The sequence below is a fragment of the Camelina sativa genome, chromosome 10 (genome assembly GCF_030686135.1).
Source record: "Camelina sativa cultivar CO46 ecotype springtype chromosome 10, ASM3068613v1".
In the NCBI taxonomy this organism is placed as follows: Eukaryota; Viridiplantae; Streptophyta; class Magnoliopsida; order Brassicales; family Brassicaceae; genus Camelina; species Camelina sativa.
The window spans coordinates 20,015,959-20,037,064 of record NC_141889.1 but is presented as its reverse complement, the minus strand read 5'-3'; the positions used below and the strand labels follow the sequence as shown (position 1 = coordinate 20,037,064).

General features: G+C 35.1%; 3 protein-coding genes across 8 annotated transcripts; 1 reads left to right on the top strand and 2 right to left on the bottom strand.

The window, feature by feature from the left end:
• The first annotated feature begins 390 nt into the window (after positions 1-390).
• LOC109126869 (uncharacterized) lies at positions 391-2,738 on the top strand. Its single transcript, XM_019230756.2, has 5 exons — positions 391-838; positions 1,063-1,479; positions 1,553-1,645; positions 2,458-2,530; positions 2,615-2,738. Exons 1-5 carry the CDS (start codon positions 391-393, stop codon positions 2,736-2,738), a joined length of 1,155 nt encoding a protein of 384 aa, XP_019086301.2.
• Positions 2,739-5,892: 3,154 nt separating this feature from the next.
• LOC109124404 (protein ENHANCED DISEASE RESISTANCE 2-like) lies at positions 5,893-15,681 on the bottom strand. Of its 5 annotated transcripts, none has more exons than XM_010437101.3 (23): positions 15,227-15,681; positions 14,715-14,789; positions 14,503-14,556; positions 14,145-14,210; positions 13,894-13,952; positions 13,614-13,690; positions 12,851-12,979; positions 12,416-12,450; positions 11,496-11,596; positions 11,334-11,429; positions 11,068-11,144; positions 10,409-10,480; positions 9,761-9,931; positions 9,158-9,351; positions 8,623-8,689; positions 8,062-8,237; positions 7,632-7,733; positions 7,353-7,400; positions 6,835-6,978; positions 6,659-6,754; positions 6,409-6,510; positions 6,219-6,305; positions 5,893-6,139 (listed from the first exon to the last, which is right to left on the bottom strand). In XM_010437101.3, the coding sequence occupies exons 1-23, from the start codon at positions 15,503-15,505 to the stop codon at positions 6,134-6,136; spliced, it is 2,313 nt and encodes a 770-aa protein (XP_010435403.1). In that variant the 5' UTR covers positions 15,506-15,681; the 3' UTR covers positions 5,893-6,133. The 5 variants fall into 5 exon arrangements, with proteins under 5 accessions (XP_010435403.1, XP_010435404.1, XP_010435406.1 ...); XM_010437102.2 differs by having other exon boundaries at positions 8,062-8,231; XM_010437104.2 differs by having other exon boundaries at positions 11,068-11,132.
• A 478-nt stretch (positions 15,682-16,159) lies between these two features.
• On the bottom strand, positions 16,160-21,091 carry LOC104719239 (adenylate kinase 5, chloroplastic). 2 transcript variants are annotated; one of them, XM_010437100.3, is made up of 19 exons: positions 20,719-21,091; positions 20,522-20,614; positions 19,638-19,766; positions 19,433-19,567; positions 19,165-19,311; positions 19,011-19,085; positions 18,820-18,907; positions 18,364-18,383; positions 18,147-18,275; positions 18,016-18,051; positions 17,847-17,927; positions 17,636-17,774; positions 17,296-17,375; positions 17,146-17,211; positions 17,020-17,049; positions 16,837-16,946; positions 16,618-16,755; positions 16,498-16,527; positions 16,160-16,423 (listed from the first exon to the last, which is right to left on the bottom strand). In XM_010437100.3, the coding sequence occupies exons 1-19, from the start codon at positions 20,911-20,913 to the stop codon at positions 16,396-16,398; spliced, it is 1,749 nt and encodes a 582-aa protein (XP_010435402.1). In that variant the 5' UTR covers positions 20,914-21,091; the 3' UTR covers positions 16,160-16,395. The 2 variants fall into 2 exon arrangements, with proteins under 2 accessions (XP_010435402.1, XP_087325584.1); XM_087469458.1 differs by having other exon boundaries at positions 18,364-18,393; positions 18,762-18,907; positions 20,719-21,024.
• Positions 21,092-21,106: the final 15 nt, after the last annotated feature.

Sequence of the window (21,106 nt, the reverse complement as noted above, 5' to 3'; positions counted from 1 at the left end):
ATATATTATATTAACACATATCTATTATTATAAATACATAAATTTTATATTATTAATTAATTTTATAAATTTCCGATTATATAGCAATCTCTAAGGTCAGAGTATATGATTAATATCCAACTCTCGAAAATATTCTAAGGTTCTTAAAATTTTCTCTTCATTCAATGTTTCTGTATGTTTAATTATAGTTACATCAATTTATATGGTTTAATATAATAGATTACATTTTGCTTCGTATAGATTCAATCATGGTGACCACAGTGCGTAATTGTACGAGGGTGATGATGAATCCTCCATGTCCGCAGGTCACACAAATGAGAGATGCATTTGATGATATGGAATCCTGATTTTTATAGTTTTGAAATGTTTAGTGTAGGTTATATTATGGTCATGTATTCTCCAACTGATCGTGTTTCATGTTTGAATCCTTCAAAATACGAATGGAAAATCCAGGTTAGAATCTTATGTTTATGGGAAGAAAAATCTCCCCCACTTGGTTCAACCAATTGGTCAAAAATTGTGAATATGCCTAAACTAGACAATTCTTTGATAGATAATAATGAGAATATGCTTCTCAGAGATAAGAGAAACTATAATTGTGATGACCAAAGAGAGGATTACGACAGGTTATTAAGTATGTCAACCGATGAGCAAAAAAGTGTCTACCTACAAATAATTGATGCTGTGAATCGAAACAAGGGAGGTATGTTTTTTGTTCATGGATTTGGTGGTACTGGAAAAACATTCTTGTGGAGTATTCTTGGCGCTGATATTCGATCTAGGGATGGTATTGTTCTTAATGTTGCATCAAGTGGTATAGCTGCTTTACTTATGGAAGGTGGTCGGACAGCTCATTCTAGATTTAGTACCCAACAATGTAAAAATATACAGCATGTTCAACAGATGGTCAATCCCATCTCACCGAGTTAATTAGAGAAGCAAAGCTCATTATGTTAGATGAGGCTCCAATGATGAACAGATTTTGTTTTGAAACATTGGATAGGAGTATGCGAGATATTATGAAGTGTGATTGAGTTTTTGGAGGTAATGTTTTTGTTTTAGGAGGTGATTTTGGACAGAGTCTACCGGTTGTGCTAGAGGCTCGTAGAGTTGGGACAGTTTTAGCCTCTATAAACTCATCGTTGCTTTGGGATAGTTGTAGAGTACTTCAGCTTACACAAAACATGAGACTTTGTAGGGCAGTTAATAGTCAAGATGCGGATGCTATCTCTACGTTTTCAAAATGGCTACTCGATATTGGGGATGGAAAAATCAACGATCCTAACAATAGAGAGGTCGAAATAGAAATACCCGCGGATTTATTAATTATGGGATGTGACGATCCTGTACAAGCAATTGTTATAAAGATCTACGGTAATTCGTTTGCAAGAAGGACCGCTGCAAAAATCGTTTGTGAAAGAGCTATTCTTAGTCCAAGAAATGATGACGCTGATAAAATAATTCAATCCCAACTTCCAGGTATATTAAGAGTTCATTTTTGTATACAAAATTCGATATAAACGTTTTCTTATTTTGGTTTTATTATATACAGGGGAAGAGAGACAATATTTGAGTTCAGATAGTATTAAGACTTCCGATAAAAGTGCTTACGACGATATGATCTACACTCAGGAATTCATAAACAGTATTCACTTTTATGGATTACGTTTAATTGTGACTCTTTGTATACAAATCTCAATCCCCTTTTCTTTTTCGATAACAGAGAAGAAACAAGAAAAAACCTAATTTGAGAAAATCATGAGATTCAATTATATTGCTGATCTTGGTCTCGGAATAACTAATTGGTGTATCCACGCCAAGGTCTTACATTCTTTGAGAATCAGCGAGTTCTTCATGAAACGAGTGTCGTTAATTGAACAAGATGTTTTACTTAAATTTCAGAATTTAACATTTCTTAATTGTATAAAAGGCTTCTTACACAATTGTATATAACTGTGAAGGGTGACACAATCAAAGCTACTTTTCTACCAAATACACTCGCTAAACTTCGAAAATATATCGACAATGGTGAGTGGTATGATATTAGAAGTTTCAAAGTAATCAATCCAACCCTGAAGGAGAGGAATACTCATCATCCTTATCAAATAAATTTTACAGATGATACCACGATGAAGCTGCTCCAACCATTGAGTCCAAAGAATTACTTTCGATTCGAGGATTTGGATGATATATATCGTGGAAGAATACATCATCCCATCTCTTTCGGTAAGTGTTTCTTTAATAAATTTTATATTATTATGGTACAATCCGTGAATATAGTTAATTGTATCTTTGTGTTCAGAAATCTTTAATATTTTTAGGTATTTTGTAACTTTGTGTATTGGTCCCTCCCATATGAAAGTATAAATTAAACTTTTACCAAAAATAGATATGAAACACTTTGGAAAGCTAAATTCTGTCTTCTTCTTGAATTAGATGTTTGTGGGTGTATAATAGATGTGGAAGACAAAAGAAGACATGAGAGTGCCAATAACAGTAATGAAGTTGTCATCACGATGTTAAATGGCAGGTAAAGGACATTTACTCTATCTTTAAGACACTTACATTTTCAAGTGGTCTCTATTAAGATTTTGAAAATTTGTTAAACGTGTAGGAATGAAACTTTCAAGTGTCGTGCGAAAGACAACTACGTTTCTCAATTCATGTATTCATGGGAATTAAATGGTTGCCATCTCATATATAAATCAGAACCTGGGTTTTGTGTAATGCGTTTATGAAGATCGGAGAATATGAAGGTATGTAACATAAAAAAGTTCTGATATAATCATGAAAAGGTAACCAATATATTCACTTCAAATTGTAAATGTCTATAGGTGCACCATGTATTCAAAACACATTGGCCTCTTCGAAGATCTTTTATAAAACCAGAGTTTGAAGGACTGGAGCATCATAAGGCTATGTAAGATGTTATTATGTACATAAAAATCAAGTTTTCTATGATGTTAAAGTAAAATTGTTTATTACACTAAATATATTTACATGTCTGAATTCGCTGGACGTTATTACATAAATCATGTGATGGAGCATCAAGGTGAAAGCTAAGGAACTCATATGTAAAGAGTGGAACCTTGAAGATTTTTTTTGTATATTTGAATGTCTAAAAAATTCTGAATGTTTGTACTAACCGCTACTTGAAATCCAAATATGGATTACTCTCATCTTTATTTTGTAACTGAGATAACATATTATAATATTGATATTTTGGAATTTGCTTATGCTTAAGAAAATTTTGAATTTATTTATTGAATCTTAATATCTATTTACTACAGTTTAATTATTTATTTATAAGATTTAATTAATATTTTACATTGAGAATATTATAGATCTTTAGAAAGTAAACCCTTCTGTATATATGCAAATACAAAATTTCTTGACAACCAAATAAAACATTATAAACTTTTTTCAAAAGATAAAACATTATATTTTAAGATGTCAATTATAACATATTAAATCAAAAAGCAGCATATCCTAAAGTATACAAACCAATTTTTTAAAGATTTTATTACTGCGCTTAGTACCTCCCTAGTATTTTAATTATAAAAGAAGATATGTAACTGTTGCGTATTTGACCAGAGACCGAGACCGTTATATTCTAAAAAAGCGGTCCACAACATTTTCGTTCTTTCAAAATGGCAGTTTATCACTTTTTGCTTTTTCTGTAAAACCACATATTTGTTAAATAAAAGTTTTGAGTGGTGACTAAACTGGTTTCCAATTACACCCTTCGCAAAAAAGAAAATCAAATATTTTATGAGTAACGAATAAACCTCTTTGCACATCAAAGACAAAATCTAAAAATTCTCATTTCTGGTTGTTTACATACGCTTCTATTATACACCCACAAACATCACACACACATGTGTACCTTTCTCGATAAACCCTAGACGGGCAAGTCTTCATGTCACCGTCTCTTTGGTATTTATATCAACGCTTCAAGCCTCTACAAGCTATTGGGCTTAACTTGAACAAAGGCCCATGCTCACGTGGCCTTCAAGTCTTCGCGTTACGTTATACGATATGTAACGTCTCGACGACTCGACCTCATCTTGTGTTTAAAGTTAAAACTGCTCAAAACTTGTTCTACCAATATCTGCACTTTCCTAGTTGAAGTTCCATTACTCTCATTGGTATATAAACTGAAAAGAGCAAGCTAAATGCTATTGCCAACAAAATTTTAACAATAGAGGTATAACTTATGTATCACTAACACAAATTCTAAAAAGAACTTAGTCAGATGTCTTCAATTTTTTTAAAAAAAAAAATCATATTTAGAGGCATACAGAAGTAGGTAGGGAAAAATGAAACAGATATTTTATAATAAAAAGAAAAACAATATAGAGATGACTCAAAACAAATTATGAGATGGTTTGAGATAAATACTGTATAGACTAATTAATAATAATCATTTTTAAAAGAAGAACTGAAATTTTATTTTAAATATAAATTACATAACATATATGACACTTTAATCTATTGTAACTTTTTTTTCTTTCTTTTTATTACAATGTTGGATATTAAATTACATAATTACTTTATATGTATTCTAAAAACCAAATAAATAAAAACTATTGTAAGAAAATTGTCAAATGTATACCCGGGCATTGTTGGTACCACGATTAACACTTCGGGTTACGGGCCGAGGCCTAAAGTAGACTAACAAAATGGGTCCAAGCCAAAGGCAAAGGTAGTCCGCTAACACCAGCAAGAGGAGAGAAACGAAGCCAGCTGGTCTTCCGTATCACTTCGGAGATCGGGAACGGTCAAAAGATTCTCCGTATTAATTAGCTTAAATGAGGAAGCAAGATTAACGGGGTAAATTGATTTCGCATTTAATTGTAATAGAACAGTATAAGTAGAGAGAGGGGGAAATTGTAAAAGAGGATAAAAAAAACTCGGACAAAAGCAATAATAATATTCATTTCCAATTCACAATACTTAAGTCTCTCATAACTCGGCTTGGAACTACGACAGTGATAGGCTCCTCCGTTCGGAAAAACACTTCGGAAGGAGAACTCAGATCTAGTTCTGACAGGCGTAGCCCAGATTTGTCCGTAGTTGCAAATAATAGCAAGTTAGAAGGTTTTTTTTGTAGAAAACCTTTCAAATATTTATTTACTATTTGTATTAGCAATCTCATTTTCTAGGTTAGTTTTAAAAAAAACTAATTATAATAAACAAATATATATAAGTAGGCCAGCATTTATATTAGATTATTTAATAATACGTATAAGATTACTACAAATAGTGTTATATTGCGCATTTTGTGTAACAAAACTATATTTATAAGATAATTAGAAATGCTGCATTTTAAAAAATTAATTTTTAAAGTTAAGTTAACCAAAAATGTTTATATAATTTTAGGTCAACTTACAAGTATAAAACAAATGATAATTTTGACCACATTCGATTATACTTGATAAATATGTTCATATTTCTTAACAATAATTCGATTATACGCGGGTCTAATTTACTTATATATATCTAGATTATCAACATGAGTATAATGACATTACAACCGACTTTAGCCTATTGAAATGGAATACTTTACTTAGTTTACTGCATTTGTATTTGTTTTAAAAAAGTAGATGACTGCTCTTAACACTTTTCACACTTACCATATTAAAAGTTGTTGATGTTAAAATCTTCCGCAGAATTATTTCACGAAAGCTTAATTATTACCAGGTGAGAAAAGCATTCAAACTTCAAAGTGTGTGTGACAGAGGGTTTTTGAAAGCGACTGCTGTACGGACATTTGCAACAACTCCCCTATAAAGATTTTACTCAGCTAACACAAAAAAAAACAGAATCTATTCTCAACACAACACTAAAGACAATTTGTACCAACCACAGCCACAACCACAAGAGAGAGAATGGGAAAGAGAGCGACTAATGCTCTGAATTCTTTTAAATGTTTTGTTGCGACAAAAGCACATATCGGTTGTTGATGCAATTTAAGTTATATAACTTATACGTTAAACAACATCTCTGAAAGAAATGAATAAATTTTTTGAAGTTCAATCTTTTATTATTCATTTGTCTTTTCTTTTTTGGTCTCTACTTGGCCAAAGGGAATCCATGATAAGACACATGTTTTAGTTGGCACTGGCTGTTCTCATACCTGCAGTAATTGATTTCAATGAGTTTAAGAACGATTGTCGCAATCCGATAAATCTTTAATCCTCGGTCAGATTTCAAACCTCCAATGATACGGCTGAGTCCAGCTCTATTCTGTTAAGACGAACCGTCCCAAGGATATACTCTGGCAAATCGGTTTCCTCCTTTCCCTGCATTTGCATTTGCATTTGGTAGTTGAGCATTTAACCCATGGTCGCATTCAAACAGATGTTAAAGCACTCTTGCTTAAAGATATGATAACTCTAAACGAACCTCAATCAAGATGGCAAGATCAACAATGAGGCTTGTGACATAACCAAGGACCAGACCAATAACGCTCCTCGCAACAGCCGATGATCCAATATCTACATCAATCTGCAACACCACCGATTTTATAAGAACTCAGCAACCATATGTGTAATTTTCTACATGATCATGTGTCTGTATGTTACTGTTTATTATTTTTTTGGTTAATGAGAAAATATTGCAATGAAAGACACGAGAAAACTAGAGACTGTTATACCTCCAAAAAATTATCCTGCCTCAGGTACTTGCAGGTTACAGCTTTACCGAGCAAGCAGGCTTTTGTTCCAACAGCACGCTTAACCATCCAATATCCCTGTGTATCACCATGGCCGTTACAATGTAATTAAGATTACGATATTTCGAGAGGAAACGAGAAGAGAAGAGTCTACTTACCTGAACAATACTTGGAATTAGCTTAAATCTTGCGTCGCGGTAACTGTCACTCCCATCCACAAATTTTCCCAGGGATGAAGACTTGCTTACAGGTCGATCCGCAGCATAGTAGAGTACCAGAGAATAGTTAGGCTTTGCTGGTACCTGATAAGGAGAAAAAAAACGTTTTGACTTCTTCCAGACTCTAAATTGTTAGATGGACTTAAAGTAGGGAAAAATGATTGGTGATGGTAGTATGTACTATCACAATCACAATTCCAAAAATACTAGACACTATTAGTAATATACGTGTCGGCCGTGTGGCACATTGTTATTTATGGGTAAAAACAAAGACGAACACGAGGTTTAGTGACACAATCTTTATAAAAAGCTTAGAGATCAGTATTGATATATATAATCATATGGGTTGAGGTATTTTCTACTTGGACATTAGCATTTCCCTATTCAGACAAACTCTTGGAAAAAAGACTGATATATATATATATATATATAGATTTTATGTTGCAGATAGTTCAAACCTGAAGATTGATGACTAGGATGAATGGCAGCTTTTTCCCAAGGTCTGACTACAAATGAGAAAACTTCCAAATCAGGCACTTTCAACCACGGGAGACTATATGCATACAAAATTTAACTTATCGATAACTCAGGGAGTATCACCAGACTTAGCCACAAGGCGATGAGGTATACAATGCCTCGTGATAAATTGAGGTACGGTGACAAAAGTCGCACTTAAAACTGGTTTATAATAGGAAAGAAGGCCGCCAAGGCTAGTTAAAGACAGTCTAAAGGAGTACCTGGACAAGACATTTCGGATGCAGGGCGATGTTGTCTTCAGCTTTATCAACTTTGAACCAGTCCACGGATACAAGTGTCAGAAGGGGCTCCCCGCCCATCACCTTAAATTGCACCATAGATTTTATTAAATTTGGACAGTTTAAGATGTAGAAAGAATTGTTGAAGACACTTTGTTCGATAATCCAACTCGGGTTAAATTGCTCAGAATCAGAAATCAATCTAGAAATCTAATACACGCAGAAGTGCCCTAAGTTGAGAGATATAAAGAAACCAAAATCCGTATATCAGAAGTTCAGAAACATCATTCAGTCAAGGGAGGACCTGAATGCAGTGGCATCTAAAAACAGGCCCTCATAGTTTTCTATTCTATATCAAGCGATGTATGAATACAAATGTAGAATAATGTAGATGCAAGAATTTCAAAGTTACCTTTGCATTATCTTTTAGGTAGGTCTTTCCCCTGATCATAAACCCCATGCCACTAGGAGAGTTCCAGCAATTTGAGTCCTTATCACCATTTCCTTTGCGCAGGGATCCTTGGAACTGACTTGGATCGATACTCACAGGATCAACACTAGTATCTAATACATTACTTGCACCTGGAGCTAATGTCAAAATAGAGCTGATATATTAATGCACACTGAGATTGTAAAACAATATAGAAAAGTGCTTTTTAAATCTAATTTGCGTCAAATGTTTGTAAATTTATAAATTGGTCTTTTTCTCCAAACACAGAACTCAAGAATGGACTAGTTAGGAAATGGTAACTTCAACACCTATATAGATTTTTCATTTTCATCTAAATAAAGTAATTCTTTTAAAACAAAATGCTTGCATACTATGGAACTTTTGATTGACTTTGGGAACAAATACCGATAAGAGGTCCTCAAGTTACTTATTATATATAAAAACTTATATATTGATCCATTATACTGTCTATGTGAGCCACTGGTAAACTTAATGGACTAGTAAAAAAAGTAAAGAGAAAACCTTTAGGTCGCTTCAAAGATAAACTAGCGATTGCCCATGAAACATTCTTCAGTTTTACTTTTATCTCCTGTTTTTAACATTGAAACAACATAATTCAATATTATTTCAATAATTTCAATACAAGTTTCTCACCTCATGGGCTGTACATAAATACTTCATAGGAACATTGAACATCTAAGATTATATGTGGTATGTATTCTTCTATTTCCAAATTCATGAAGTTACTTAGAACTTCCATTTCCTCATTTCCTTTGTGCTTTGCCTTTTCATTTTAGTATATCTAGGGATGAAGTATAGGCTGTGAGACTCATCCAAAGCTAGAGAGTGATTTGGAGGTTTATCGGCTTTCCCGAGGGTTTATCTGTTTATACCAAGAGAAACACTTTCTGCGTTTTGGATGTTATATTTTAATCCTTCTGATTTCAATAAAAACAAAACATCTTCTGGGTTTTTATTTCTATCCAAGATTCTTTATTTTATAAATATGAAGATAGAATTTTCTATTGCCAAGAAGATATCAAAACCAAGTAGTTACCTTATTGTCCTGCTCGTCATCATCTTCATCGCTTTCCTCTTCATCAGATGATGAGTCTGTGGCATCATAAAACTGCTCCTCCAGTTCCTCATCTACATATTCACCATTGGAGACATCTGGTAACTTGGACTGTATAACCGTGGCAGAAGTTTCATACTTGAAGGCTGGGTTTGCTCCAATGTACTCCTTCAGACCTGATATACCATTAACAAGAACTTGAAACAAAAACCGTGTGGAACTTGTGACATCTAATGTAGTCAGAGTTCAGGCATACACTTTAACAGCATGCCAGCTAAAGGTTATTAATTTTTATGCCCAAAAAAAGAAACTTCCAATTGTTGCAAAAACGAAGCATAATACATCTATATTTATCTCAAACAAGTGTATCCGTGGATAGAAACTTCCAATTGTTGCAAACACGAAGCATAATACATCTAGATGTACTACATCATAACACAAATAAATCTTCAGATGTGCTCACAAGAGTCTCCATTTCTCAATAGATGTTATATATACCACAAAGATCGCATCTCGACTTCTGCCTCATCTTTTGTGTTAATATTCTAAAATAAGATCTGGAAGGAGATAAGGCATACATCTAACCTGCTACTTGCAGGAGTAATGCATATGGAATAGTCTTTTCAAACTTTGAGTAGCTCGTTCTCTTCCATTTGCACCAACGTTTAGAGTGGATTTCTAGCATATGTGTGACAAGACAACTTGGAGTTTCTGCATCGCTGCGCTTTTTCAAGCTTCTGATTTCCCAAGTGGATGCTAAAATCAACAAGAACGAATAAGAAATGGAAGGTCTTAAAAGGAGGAATATACATTGCTAGGCATTATGTAAGTCCAAAGTGAGAAATAGCATTACAGATTCAGGGAGAAAGAAGAAAGGAAACATATACAATAAAGTAAGTAAAAATGAAAAGAAACTAGAATAAACTGGAGCAGCATCCCACATGATATGGCTTACAAGCCAAAATATTTCCCCAAGATCCTACGATTCAGTTTTAGATTTTGTGAGCCAGCTGTAGAACACAGCACGATTGCAGAGACAGATGGGCAAGTAAGCCAAGCAACTAAGTATACACAAGAACCTCTGGCTATAGAAGTACCCATTCAGATTAGTGTTTGAAACACTTGGATAGTAACAAGGAGAATGTACATTTACTGTATTGCCACCAGACATGCAGCATAGTGAAAAAAGAATACGCTATGGACAGAAAGGTTATTTATAAGAAAATATCTTACGTGTAATATCTGTACGTTTATATCCAGACTTTGGAGGCCGTTTCTTATGCACTGCTGGAAACTGTAAGATTGCTGCATACAAAAATACAGCATGTAAGAATGAATAGCTTGAGATATCCAATTAAATGATTCTTTAGATTGCACGGGTGAGAAAATCTCATCTAAAACAAATATCAAAGAGAAGAATGCATTGGAAAGATTTCTAGATGTCAGTGATGAAGCTGACAGATATTCCAAAATCTGTAACTGTGAAACCCAGATTTAGATGTAGGTTTCTTTAGCTTCTATACATGATCGACATGTTTTCCCCCCGGCTCATAAAGCAAGAGATAAACAATACAATCTGAATTCTCTTTTCTGTAATGTTCACTGATTTATAGTTGATGTTGCAGCCTATTAATAATGTTCATGGGTGGCTTTTTACTTTTTATGTATTTAGTTAGGCAATTCAAGGATAGAACATTCACCTAGTTAATTTGACCTTATACCATATATTTGACAACTCAATCATGTCTTCATACAACACAACTACAACCCAAACAGTTCACTAATCACCTAGTGAGAGGGCTAATATTAATCTCTACCATTATGCACAGCCAATCCAAACATCAGACTGGCAAAAGCACAAAAAACTTTAGAATAGAGTGTTCTCTACTTACTATATGTTCCATCTTGCCCGCGAACCCACTGTCTAGAGAAGATAAAGTCCCTTTTCGATTGCCATCTGCAGAAGATACTATTTAACCAATCAGTCCAATGAATAAGTGTAAAAGCTATCCACGGAATTAAGTGATATATGCAGAAAATGTACAACATGCCCAAGAGAGCAAGACGTTTTAACATACAAATCTTATTTACTAAGGAAAACGAGTGAGTGATCAGTGTGTCATCAAGGAAAACCAGAACTTTCAGTGAAACAGCATACCGCGAAAGATATTTAGGATCGTATACGCAGTAAATAACGTCATAGTGGCCCTCGTATGAGTCTATCTTTTCTGAATCACCTGTTACTGCATCCCACCTGTGTGGATAGTTAGAAAGGTCCAAGTGACAAATGACATCTATATCTTCAGAGAAATGAACTTACTCGTATCTTTGTTGTTTGTCAATATTCAAAAGCACTTCGAATACAGAATCTGCATTAGCTTCAACTACAGCAACTGCTTTCACAAGAACTCCTCGACCAGCCTAAAGAAGAAATCATGTTGACAAAAGCTGAGGGGCATCCTAAGCATTCAACCAATTACAGTTCTAACACCAGTGAACCACCAGTAGAAAAACAACCAAGTAAAGATAATAACATAAATTATCGCAATTATTCTAAATGCATAAGTTCTGGAGATGAGAACACTTAGTTATAACATCTAAATTCAAATTTTTACCTTGCCAAAAAGAATTAATAAGATGCAAATCACAAGGTAGCAAATATTGTAATGGAAGAATAAAATAAGATGGTTCAGTTTCCATTCCTCTGGGAATAATTTAACGTAATCCATGAAGAACAAAATACCAAATAGTTTCCCACACTAAGTAAGTTGGGACAGCCATGTAATGCATCACACAACCAAGAGAAATAAGTCACTGAAAGCTAAGTTCCAAGGGAAGAATGCCCCTTTGTTGCTATAAACCAATACCACATTCGACCAACGTGGGATTATAAGTTATAACAAAACACCATTTTCTAAAGCCACCATCCAAGAAACCCACTTCTAACCCATTCTTTGATATCTTTCTTACGGACGAGATTTTTCCAACATGCATTTTTGCATGGAATTTAGGTCCAACGTGAATATCTATGGAGTTAACAGCCAATAACTATGTCCAAAACACTCTCTACGGGTCTAAGAAAAACCAGTCCATAAGAGCTAGCTCGTAAAAAGTGAATACCCATGTACCAATGGTTTTTTTAACCAATAGACCAATCTCTTATAATATTGGTTTTAATTTATAATCCAAGCAGTTCCCTCTATAGTTGGACACGTATTCTCTGAATCAAAGTAAATATACCTTGAAGTTAGCCACATCTTCAAAAATCCTAACACCTGCAAACAATATAGAGAAAATAAATAATTGAATGCTATGTATCAAAGAGCAAGCAAAGGAATAAGATTAACGTGTTTGGGCAAGTCACGAAACTGTGAACATTAAGGACTACTATATTTACATACAACATTCAGATTATAGATGAATAACAGCCACCTAAATAAACTGGAAAAATATGTCTGCATTCTTTTGGTGTCTTCTACAATTACCTTTTTATAAATGATAGAGAAGTAAACATAGTGAAAAGGAGACACCACAGAAAATGCATTTTAATGCATGTTTTATCGTATAAATAAAGTGGGACATTCTAATTGACCCCATTATTGGTTCTGTAGATGAAAAAACTGTTATGAGTAGGTTTTCTGATATCAAAACGCTACTGTTTACTGCCAAACATACCATTGATTGTACGTACACATTTCCACTGATGTGCCTCGATTGCATCTCCATTGTCACCACCCTCGTAGAAACCATCACCTCTGACATCATTAACCAAGGTAGAGGATTGCCTCAAAAGAGTTTCTGGACCTGTCAGTTTAAGAACATAATCACACATCTTTGTTTTGAGCGTAAAGTAACTTTCAGGTGATCCCTAGTCTTGTTCATGAATAACCACAAGATAAAATCATACGAAATCAAATTAACTAAAGAACCGGACCTATCAATGCATAATAAAGTCAAGAATTGAAGGATTAGAACTATAGTTTCACTAATATATACAGGAGATGAGAACATATATTTGATTCTGGTATCGATCTAGCTAGTTTTGTGAAGAAACGATCAGAATCTTCAGGACCACTTTTCCCCAACATATCATTTTAGATTTGCCCAACCCAAAGATAGGAGGGACTAGGAAATAGGCAATGAGTTCTATTTTTTTTTTCCAATGCAAGATTTGGAGATCCCCTCATAAGCTACAACAACATTTGTATGCTATATACCAACAAATGAACTTATAAGTTATAACAATCTGGACGCATAATTTTGTATATATACAAATATATATATTTGATAACAAAAAATATGTATATATCAAAAACTTGACAAAATAACATGACAGCATTTTCATTTTCTATTGAGTAATCATTTCCGAACGTTTATGCATGCTAGTGGAAGATGCTGAAGCTAAACAAGCCCATAAACTTGAGATAAAGCATATTACCTTGCCCAATTCGGATAAGCTTTTTTAACCCATAAGCATAACGCCTTACTCTAGGTCGATGTCCTTCCAGATTGATGCTTCAAAAGAATAAAAGAGTACGATTCAGCAGTAGTGGACTTCTACTATTTGAAGCAATTTCATCTGCTTAAGAACTGTGAGTATAACATCACAATGTTATGCATTTTCTCAATAACTATACAGTTAGGCCCCCAAAACAGGAATTACGTAGCTATTAATAAATATCATCTAAGGCACTAATCATCTGATTATTAGATCATACTTGGCCTCCATGCTTAACTTTGTTCTTGTGCTTCCGCCTCTCGATAGTGCATATTCAGCCTTCCAAAACAGAAAAAACAGTAATCAGAATTTATTTTTTATAGTAACCGCTGATACCTCATTCCAATAAGCAGTAAATAAATGCTCCAACAACAATAAGCAAAAAAAACGGAAAAAGTAGCCAATCATTTGCAAAGAAAACTTCAATACATTACATGACGCTATAAAACTTGGACACAGTCTCCGTATTACCTGCTGTTTTGCTTCCTCAAAAGCCTCAACCCATTTCAAGGCTTCTCCAGCGGTAGCACAAGCAATCTAAAATACAGTTTCCAGAAAGAAAGAAAAGAGTAAGTTAATACACCTGGGTTAGGCAAACATGCTTACCAGAAACAATATAATTTTAGATTTTGATATGCACTTTCAGGGTAACAAAATTGTTTCAAGACATTTACTCAATAAGTTAACTGACTAGTTCATCCAAGTGAGCAGATACAAAAAAAAAAAAATCATAGGCCTTCGACAGAACAGACTCATGTTCACAGTGGGAAGCTTTAATTCTAGTGAGCATTTGTCACAAGTATATAGCAAAGATGGAAATTGAACTTACTTCTCCTTTTTTTGACTCGTCCAACCGGTTATAGAACCTTATGACGTAGACATCCTACAAGATATAGTAGAAATAAACTAGTAAGTGTACCTGCTTCATTTAGACTCATACTTTGATTCATTAGAGCGTACAACTAATATGCAAAATAGGGAATAACAAATCTATTATTTACGCAGATTGCAGTTATAGAAGTAGAGACTGGAAAGAATTACCCCATGATTAACTTTGCGACGTCCAAGCTCTTCAACCATCATTGTAGGCCCTATGACACCACGCCTTATAGGTTTCTAGACAAACAGAAAGACCAAACGGATATAATAGAACTTCAAAAACACATCTAAAAGAAAAGATAGTGACCAACAGACATCGCGCACAGCACTATAATCTTTAACAATGCAACAGTGAACGCAAAAAAGCATGAAAAACTTCTAACTCTTAGAATAATCACTCAAAATAACTCTTGGAAGTAATACACTGATACACACCTACACAGTTCTGACTGATACCATGTTACATAAACTAAGCAGAGAAGGCGTTTCCTTTGAAACTTCCAAGTAACCAAGCAAAATCTCAACAGCCAAAAAAAAAAAGAGAAAACACTATTGCTTCTTCTACTATCTAGATTCTCAAAACCAAAGATTAAAGCAATTTCCCAAAAAATCCAGAAAAAACACCAAAATCAAGGAAACATTCAATTAAGAAAAAAAAAAAAAAAAAAGCATACAATTTCTGGATTCTCGTGAGGATCTCTTTTATACATCTCGACGTATTTGCCTCTAATGAAAAGGAAACGGAGGTTACAGTACTCATGCCCGATCTTATTCACACCCAAATGATACACCCATCCTGAACATTCGAAGGTTCCTCCTTCTCCGCCGCTGCTAAGGCTACTGCTTCCACTATCATTAAGATCTCCGGAGAAGCTAACTTTTCCGAGGTTCCCGGAAACATTCTTCTCCGATCCTTCGCCGGTAACAACCTTCTTCGATCCAGGCGATGTCATCGCCTTTCACCGGATCCAATCACAACAACTCTGCTAGATTTGAATCGTTCGTTGCTTCATTCAAATTCAATTTTGAGAATCAATTTTTTCTTTTTCTGTCCCTCCCCTCAATTATGGATTGGAGAGAGTTGTTTGGTTTTGGGTTCATTGATTCTGTGAGCCTACTACTCTGCGACAAATTTATGTCCTCCAATTAAAACATTACACGTTAGGTCAATGTTAATGTTTGGTTTTTCCCTTTTCATACTTTGCATTAAAACGAAAAAGACATTAGGTACGATTATCAACCTTTTTCTTTTTTTTGTTTAAACATACCGGCATGCAAAACACGTCGACACGGAGGGATAATCAAAGTTAGTTAAATTCACTAAATACGCTGCCGTTAATAAAGTAGAAAAAAACTTACCGAAATCAAAACAGTAGAAAACATTATTGTTTGCCATACTATGATTGTAATGAGTGTATTAATCCGCCGGTGGTATAGTGGTACCAACCCTACATATATAGGAACAGTAACTGTGTAGACCCCAATTTAGTCTCCTTGCATGTGGGGAAATACTGATAGAGACCATTCGTCTACCTATCAGCAGAAGAGGTTCCTAAGCTCAAAAGAGGGAAAGATCAAACACTGATAGAATTCAAAGCCGTTCGTAGTAGACGAGAATGATCTTGGCCGTTCGTTACTTGGCTTTCGTATGTATTTTAGTGAGGTTACTCTTTTGGTTTATGTGACACTATTAATCACAGCGTAATTTGTTTGCCCCAAACTCAGATTATCAACATTTTGAGACTTAATAAAAGGAGAAAATTATGGACAGAAAGTAGCAGCATCACTCTATGTTTGGTAGGCGAGAATTTGATGAATGTTCCACAACTTTAGCTTCCTTCCTTTACGAAAACACGCTACTCAAGAACCCCCTGCAAGTATCCCTAACATTTAGCTTTACACACACGCACGATGCTAATTTAAATAACTAACTAGTGTTCATTACCAGATTCCTGACCGCCTCTTGCTTTGCTCCCTGAATGTGGAAAAACATTCTCAGTTATTGTTCAAAATGATCATAAACCCTGTGTGGCAATAAGAAGCACCATTTTGAAACAGGTTTTACCTTGATTTTCCAGAGAAGGCATCGTCGATTTGCTCAGGGGTTGGCCTTTCAGAGTACGTTGCTAGCAATACATATTTTTCCTTTCCATTTTCCTCGTTCACCCTCTTGTAAAGCTCATACCGGTAAGGATAAGACATCCTGACCAAATTCAGGTCAAAGATTCAGAATGGATTGACATTGACAACAATTTTTCTCTACCTCACAATCCAACAACTGTACCTTAGAGCACCCATTATAGGGTATTGTGTTCCCAAATAATAGAGAAGCCGAAATACATAGCAGTTGTCAAACGTTAAGGCATATTCAAGCCTTTGCTCCCTGCCCATTGTCTGAGACACCAAGGAAATTATAAGCAACATAACCTTCTTATCAGATGGTTAAGGAATCATTGTGTGTGCTTACTTGCATTATGCCACTTGAAGCGGGTAAGTCCTGGGTATCATAAGGTATATTAAACCATGTTACACACAAGAGATATCAATGTAACCACATAGTCTCTGTATAGAAAATGTAAGCAAAAAAATGTACCTTGAGGCGAGGATTGATAAGTACAACTGGCCTTTTCCCAGCAGCAGTAGTCATCGCTTGTAGATCCTAACAAAAAAATTTAGTATATTTTATAAGATGATGTCACTATGTTCAAGTGAATGACGACTTCTAGGATTTCAAGCTCCTTACATCTATAATACAGTTTCCAACAGCATTTTGTGGAGCCACTAAGATAAATATGTCGTCTTCTTCATCAACTTCTTTACCACCTGTCATTGCCGACACAGCTTTGTTTATGTGTGCCTCAAAAGAACCAAAGAGCAGGATAATGTGTATTTCATTGTATCCGGACAAATATATCCAACTTGTTATGCATCACAAGTTTGATTGTGTACACACAACAATATTCTGACGATGGTGCAGTTTTTGTAAATTATCTTGTTACTAAAGCCAGACTATGATATCGTCAAGAGGTATTTGTTAGTTTTTTGCAGATATATCTTGAAAAGAACTGAGTTTTGTATGTTACCAATTGCACCAATCTTGACGAAAGTTCCCAAAGTTTCATCATCACCCCAGTCCATATATTCTAAAATCTTTCTAGTGCCTGCCAACTGCAGTGGCATCCCAGCGAGTGCACCTTCCCCCATTGACCCCTGAACACAAACCTGGAAGAGGGAAGAAGCTGAATGAAGAAGAATATCCAAGTAACATCACTTAGTCTTCCAAACTATGTATACCTTCACTCTTTTTCCATCGTCAGCGAATGATAAAGCTAAAACTCGAACAAGTTCCATCAAGGTTCCTATCCGGTAAACATCCTATGTATCACAATAGCTCGTGATTTTTGATAAAACTCTATAGCATTAGAAATGATATATAAAAAAACTAGTGAAATGGATAACTGACCATTTCCGGATTTAGCTCTGGGATATTTATGTCCACCTAATCAGTTGTAACAGCATAGTTAACCAGCTTAGTAAATATGAAATAAAGGCGAAATGCTACACTGCAAATAGATTTGTGCGGATAAGCCTCACCCGAAGACGGGTGTTCCCGTCCTTGATAGATCTAGTTGTGGCTTGCAGCACATCTTCATAAAAATAATCCCTGATATCCCTCGAATGCGGAATGTTATTCAATCTCGTCGGTATTCCTCTCCATTTATCCTGAAAGAAATGTTACATGACATATATAAGAACATCTTCCAATTTATGTACTGCTTGTTAGCTTCAAAGAGAATTATTATTTAAGGACCTGAACAGGAGATGCTTTATCTGCAAGGACCTGTTTCAGAATTAGCATTGCATGCATACAGTGGTAATCAAATCAAAGTTAAAAAAGAAGTCAAAAGGAATAATTTAGTCCTACAAAATAATGATTGACCATAAAATCTTTAAACACACTAAGGGAGCACCTGAATATCTTTTTCTATGGTAAATGTGGCCATAAAACTTGAGTAAGACTATTGTTTAAAATGCCGGAATCAAAATTATAAGGACACCAAAAAGATGAGTTTTTTTCTTTCTAATGGAAACAAAAGAGACAGGGTACTTAAGAAAGTATTTTCTAAATAACCTAAAGTAGAGAAAGACCTGAAACAAATTAAGATTACAAGGATTGGGAAAACTCATCTTAAATTGGAAAACACTGACCCTGCTATCAAGAATGGCACCACGAAAAATATACATATAGAAATGTGTGACTACTTGCCAGTCTTTATCATTCTGTTTAACTGTATCTGAGACAATAGAGTCTGTGTCTCCCCGAAAACCACTTCTTTTGGCCTGTTTGCATCAATCTGTGTTCGAATGGGATGATACCAAACCACAAATATCAATGATGGCATCGCAATAAATTTTAAGAACCAAAAAGGTAAGAAAGGAAAAAAAATTGCCTAATACCTTGACCATAACATCTGAGTATGCAGAAATAATCGCTTCAGAATTTTGTTTGTATATTTGCAAACGTGCTTTTACCTTCAACAAAATAAACTAATGAGATTACAGTTGAAGGTAGGCAAATATTGAGAAGCAAGTAATAAGTCCAACAGGTTACCTTCGCCTCTGTATCATCAGGGCGTGTAACCAGTCTTGCTTTAATTTCATCTGATTCAGGAGGGTAATTTTTAATGTGATAAATTTTTCCAGTCACTGGGTCTAATCTCCTACCAACACATCTGTCGATTAGAATTTCATCAGGAACCTGTCATTAAGAACGGCAAATAAGAAAAGAAACATAGACATGTATAGTGAACATATAATAGTGCCTTTAACACCTATTGAGAAAATAGATATCATACGCAGTAAGAGTAATTTGCACGTACATCTAACAAGAGAAAAATGTCAGGTTTGAAGTTCAGTTTGTCCAGACTTTGTGCTTGAGCAAAACTCCGTGGAAATCCATCAAGAAGCCATCCATGCTCTTTAGCATCTTCACGTGATAATCTTCCAGCCACCATCTAGAAAAGTAGTAGATATCAGAGGAAGAATGATAAAATAGTACATGAAGAAGGTAAGAAAAATCAGTACCGCGATAACAATCTCATCCGGAACCAGACTACCCGAATTCATGAACTCTTTTGCTCTCTTTCCGATATCTGTCCCGGCTGAAACCTCTGCCCTCAAGAGATCTCCCGTTGATATGTGCACCAAACCAAACTGCATGAGCAAGAAACAAAAAAACTGACATGATTTACATGTAGATATGCAAACATCGACAGCATAATCTTAAACAGTGTGAAGATTGTGAAGGTGAAATAAAAACTAGAATGGGAATTGTACAAAACTAAAACAAGAGCAGATATTTCCCACGTTGTTAACAAGCTCTACTCGTTCTACTCTTCACCACACAACATCCATACTGTGTTACATAACTGTTTCACAGATTCTAATTGGGCATCTTGTTCAAATACAAAGAGAAGAACATATACTACTTTGTTTTGTTACTATAAAATTCATATTGTAGACTCTTGGTTTCATGGAAGTGTGTGAAAATAGACAACTGTTCGTATATACTCTACTGAGGTAGAACACCGTGCAATGGCATTGACTACTCGTTAACTCATCTAGTTAACAGCACTGCATCAAGACTTCCAAATTACACCATTGTTATCAGAAAAGATTCAAGATGGGCTGAAATCAGTAGATCAGCTCGCAGATTTACTAAGAAAATCTCTCAATCCGGCGGAGTTTCATTGATAGATATCCGAAAAATATTAACACATTAGAGTTGTGTATACCAACTTCAACATCAGAATTATAAACCATGATTTGGTGTTTATTAGTTGTGATGGTTATACAAGTAATGCAATGTATCATTTGTGTTGGAGAATCACTAAAGTCTGCATACGTTAAACTAATATAGTAATGAAACAGAACAAGAAACAGATAGGGAGCAATGAAATAGTACTAACCTTGTGAACAATGAGCTCACATTGAGTGCCTTTACCCGAAGCCGGTGCACCCGAAATCATCACCTTCAATGGTTCACTTATCGAACACCTAATCTGGTAATCCCAAAAAGCGAAAAACAAAATTGGATTGTATGTGATTGTAACACATTTGAGGAAATTGGATTGAATCAGGTAATTAATTAGAAGAAAACAAAAACCTGAGAGCTGGAGGTGGAGAAGGAGTGAGAAGTCCGGTGAGGGACGACGGAGAAGGAGAGACGACGGCGGAGACGGCGGTGGCGGATCGGTGATTGTAAGAGAGGAGACAACGGAGAAAGCGATGAAGTGGAAACAGAGGAGCGAGACGAAGAAGATGAAGAGAAATGAGCAGAGGTGAGAGAAAGAGACGCCATTGTTAAATCCTCCTTGGCTCCCGTTGCAGTTGGAGATGATCAATTACAACATTTTCTCTGGACTAGAGATTTTTAACCGAGAAAAAATAAATTAAATCCAAATCTTTTTTTTTCTTTTGTCGTGAGTCGTGACTGGCTCGTATCCATTAACCAGGTTGACAAGTGTACGTATCTGTGGCTGGTATATGATGAA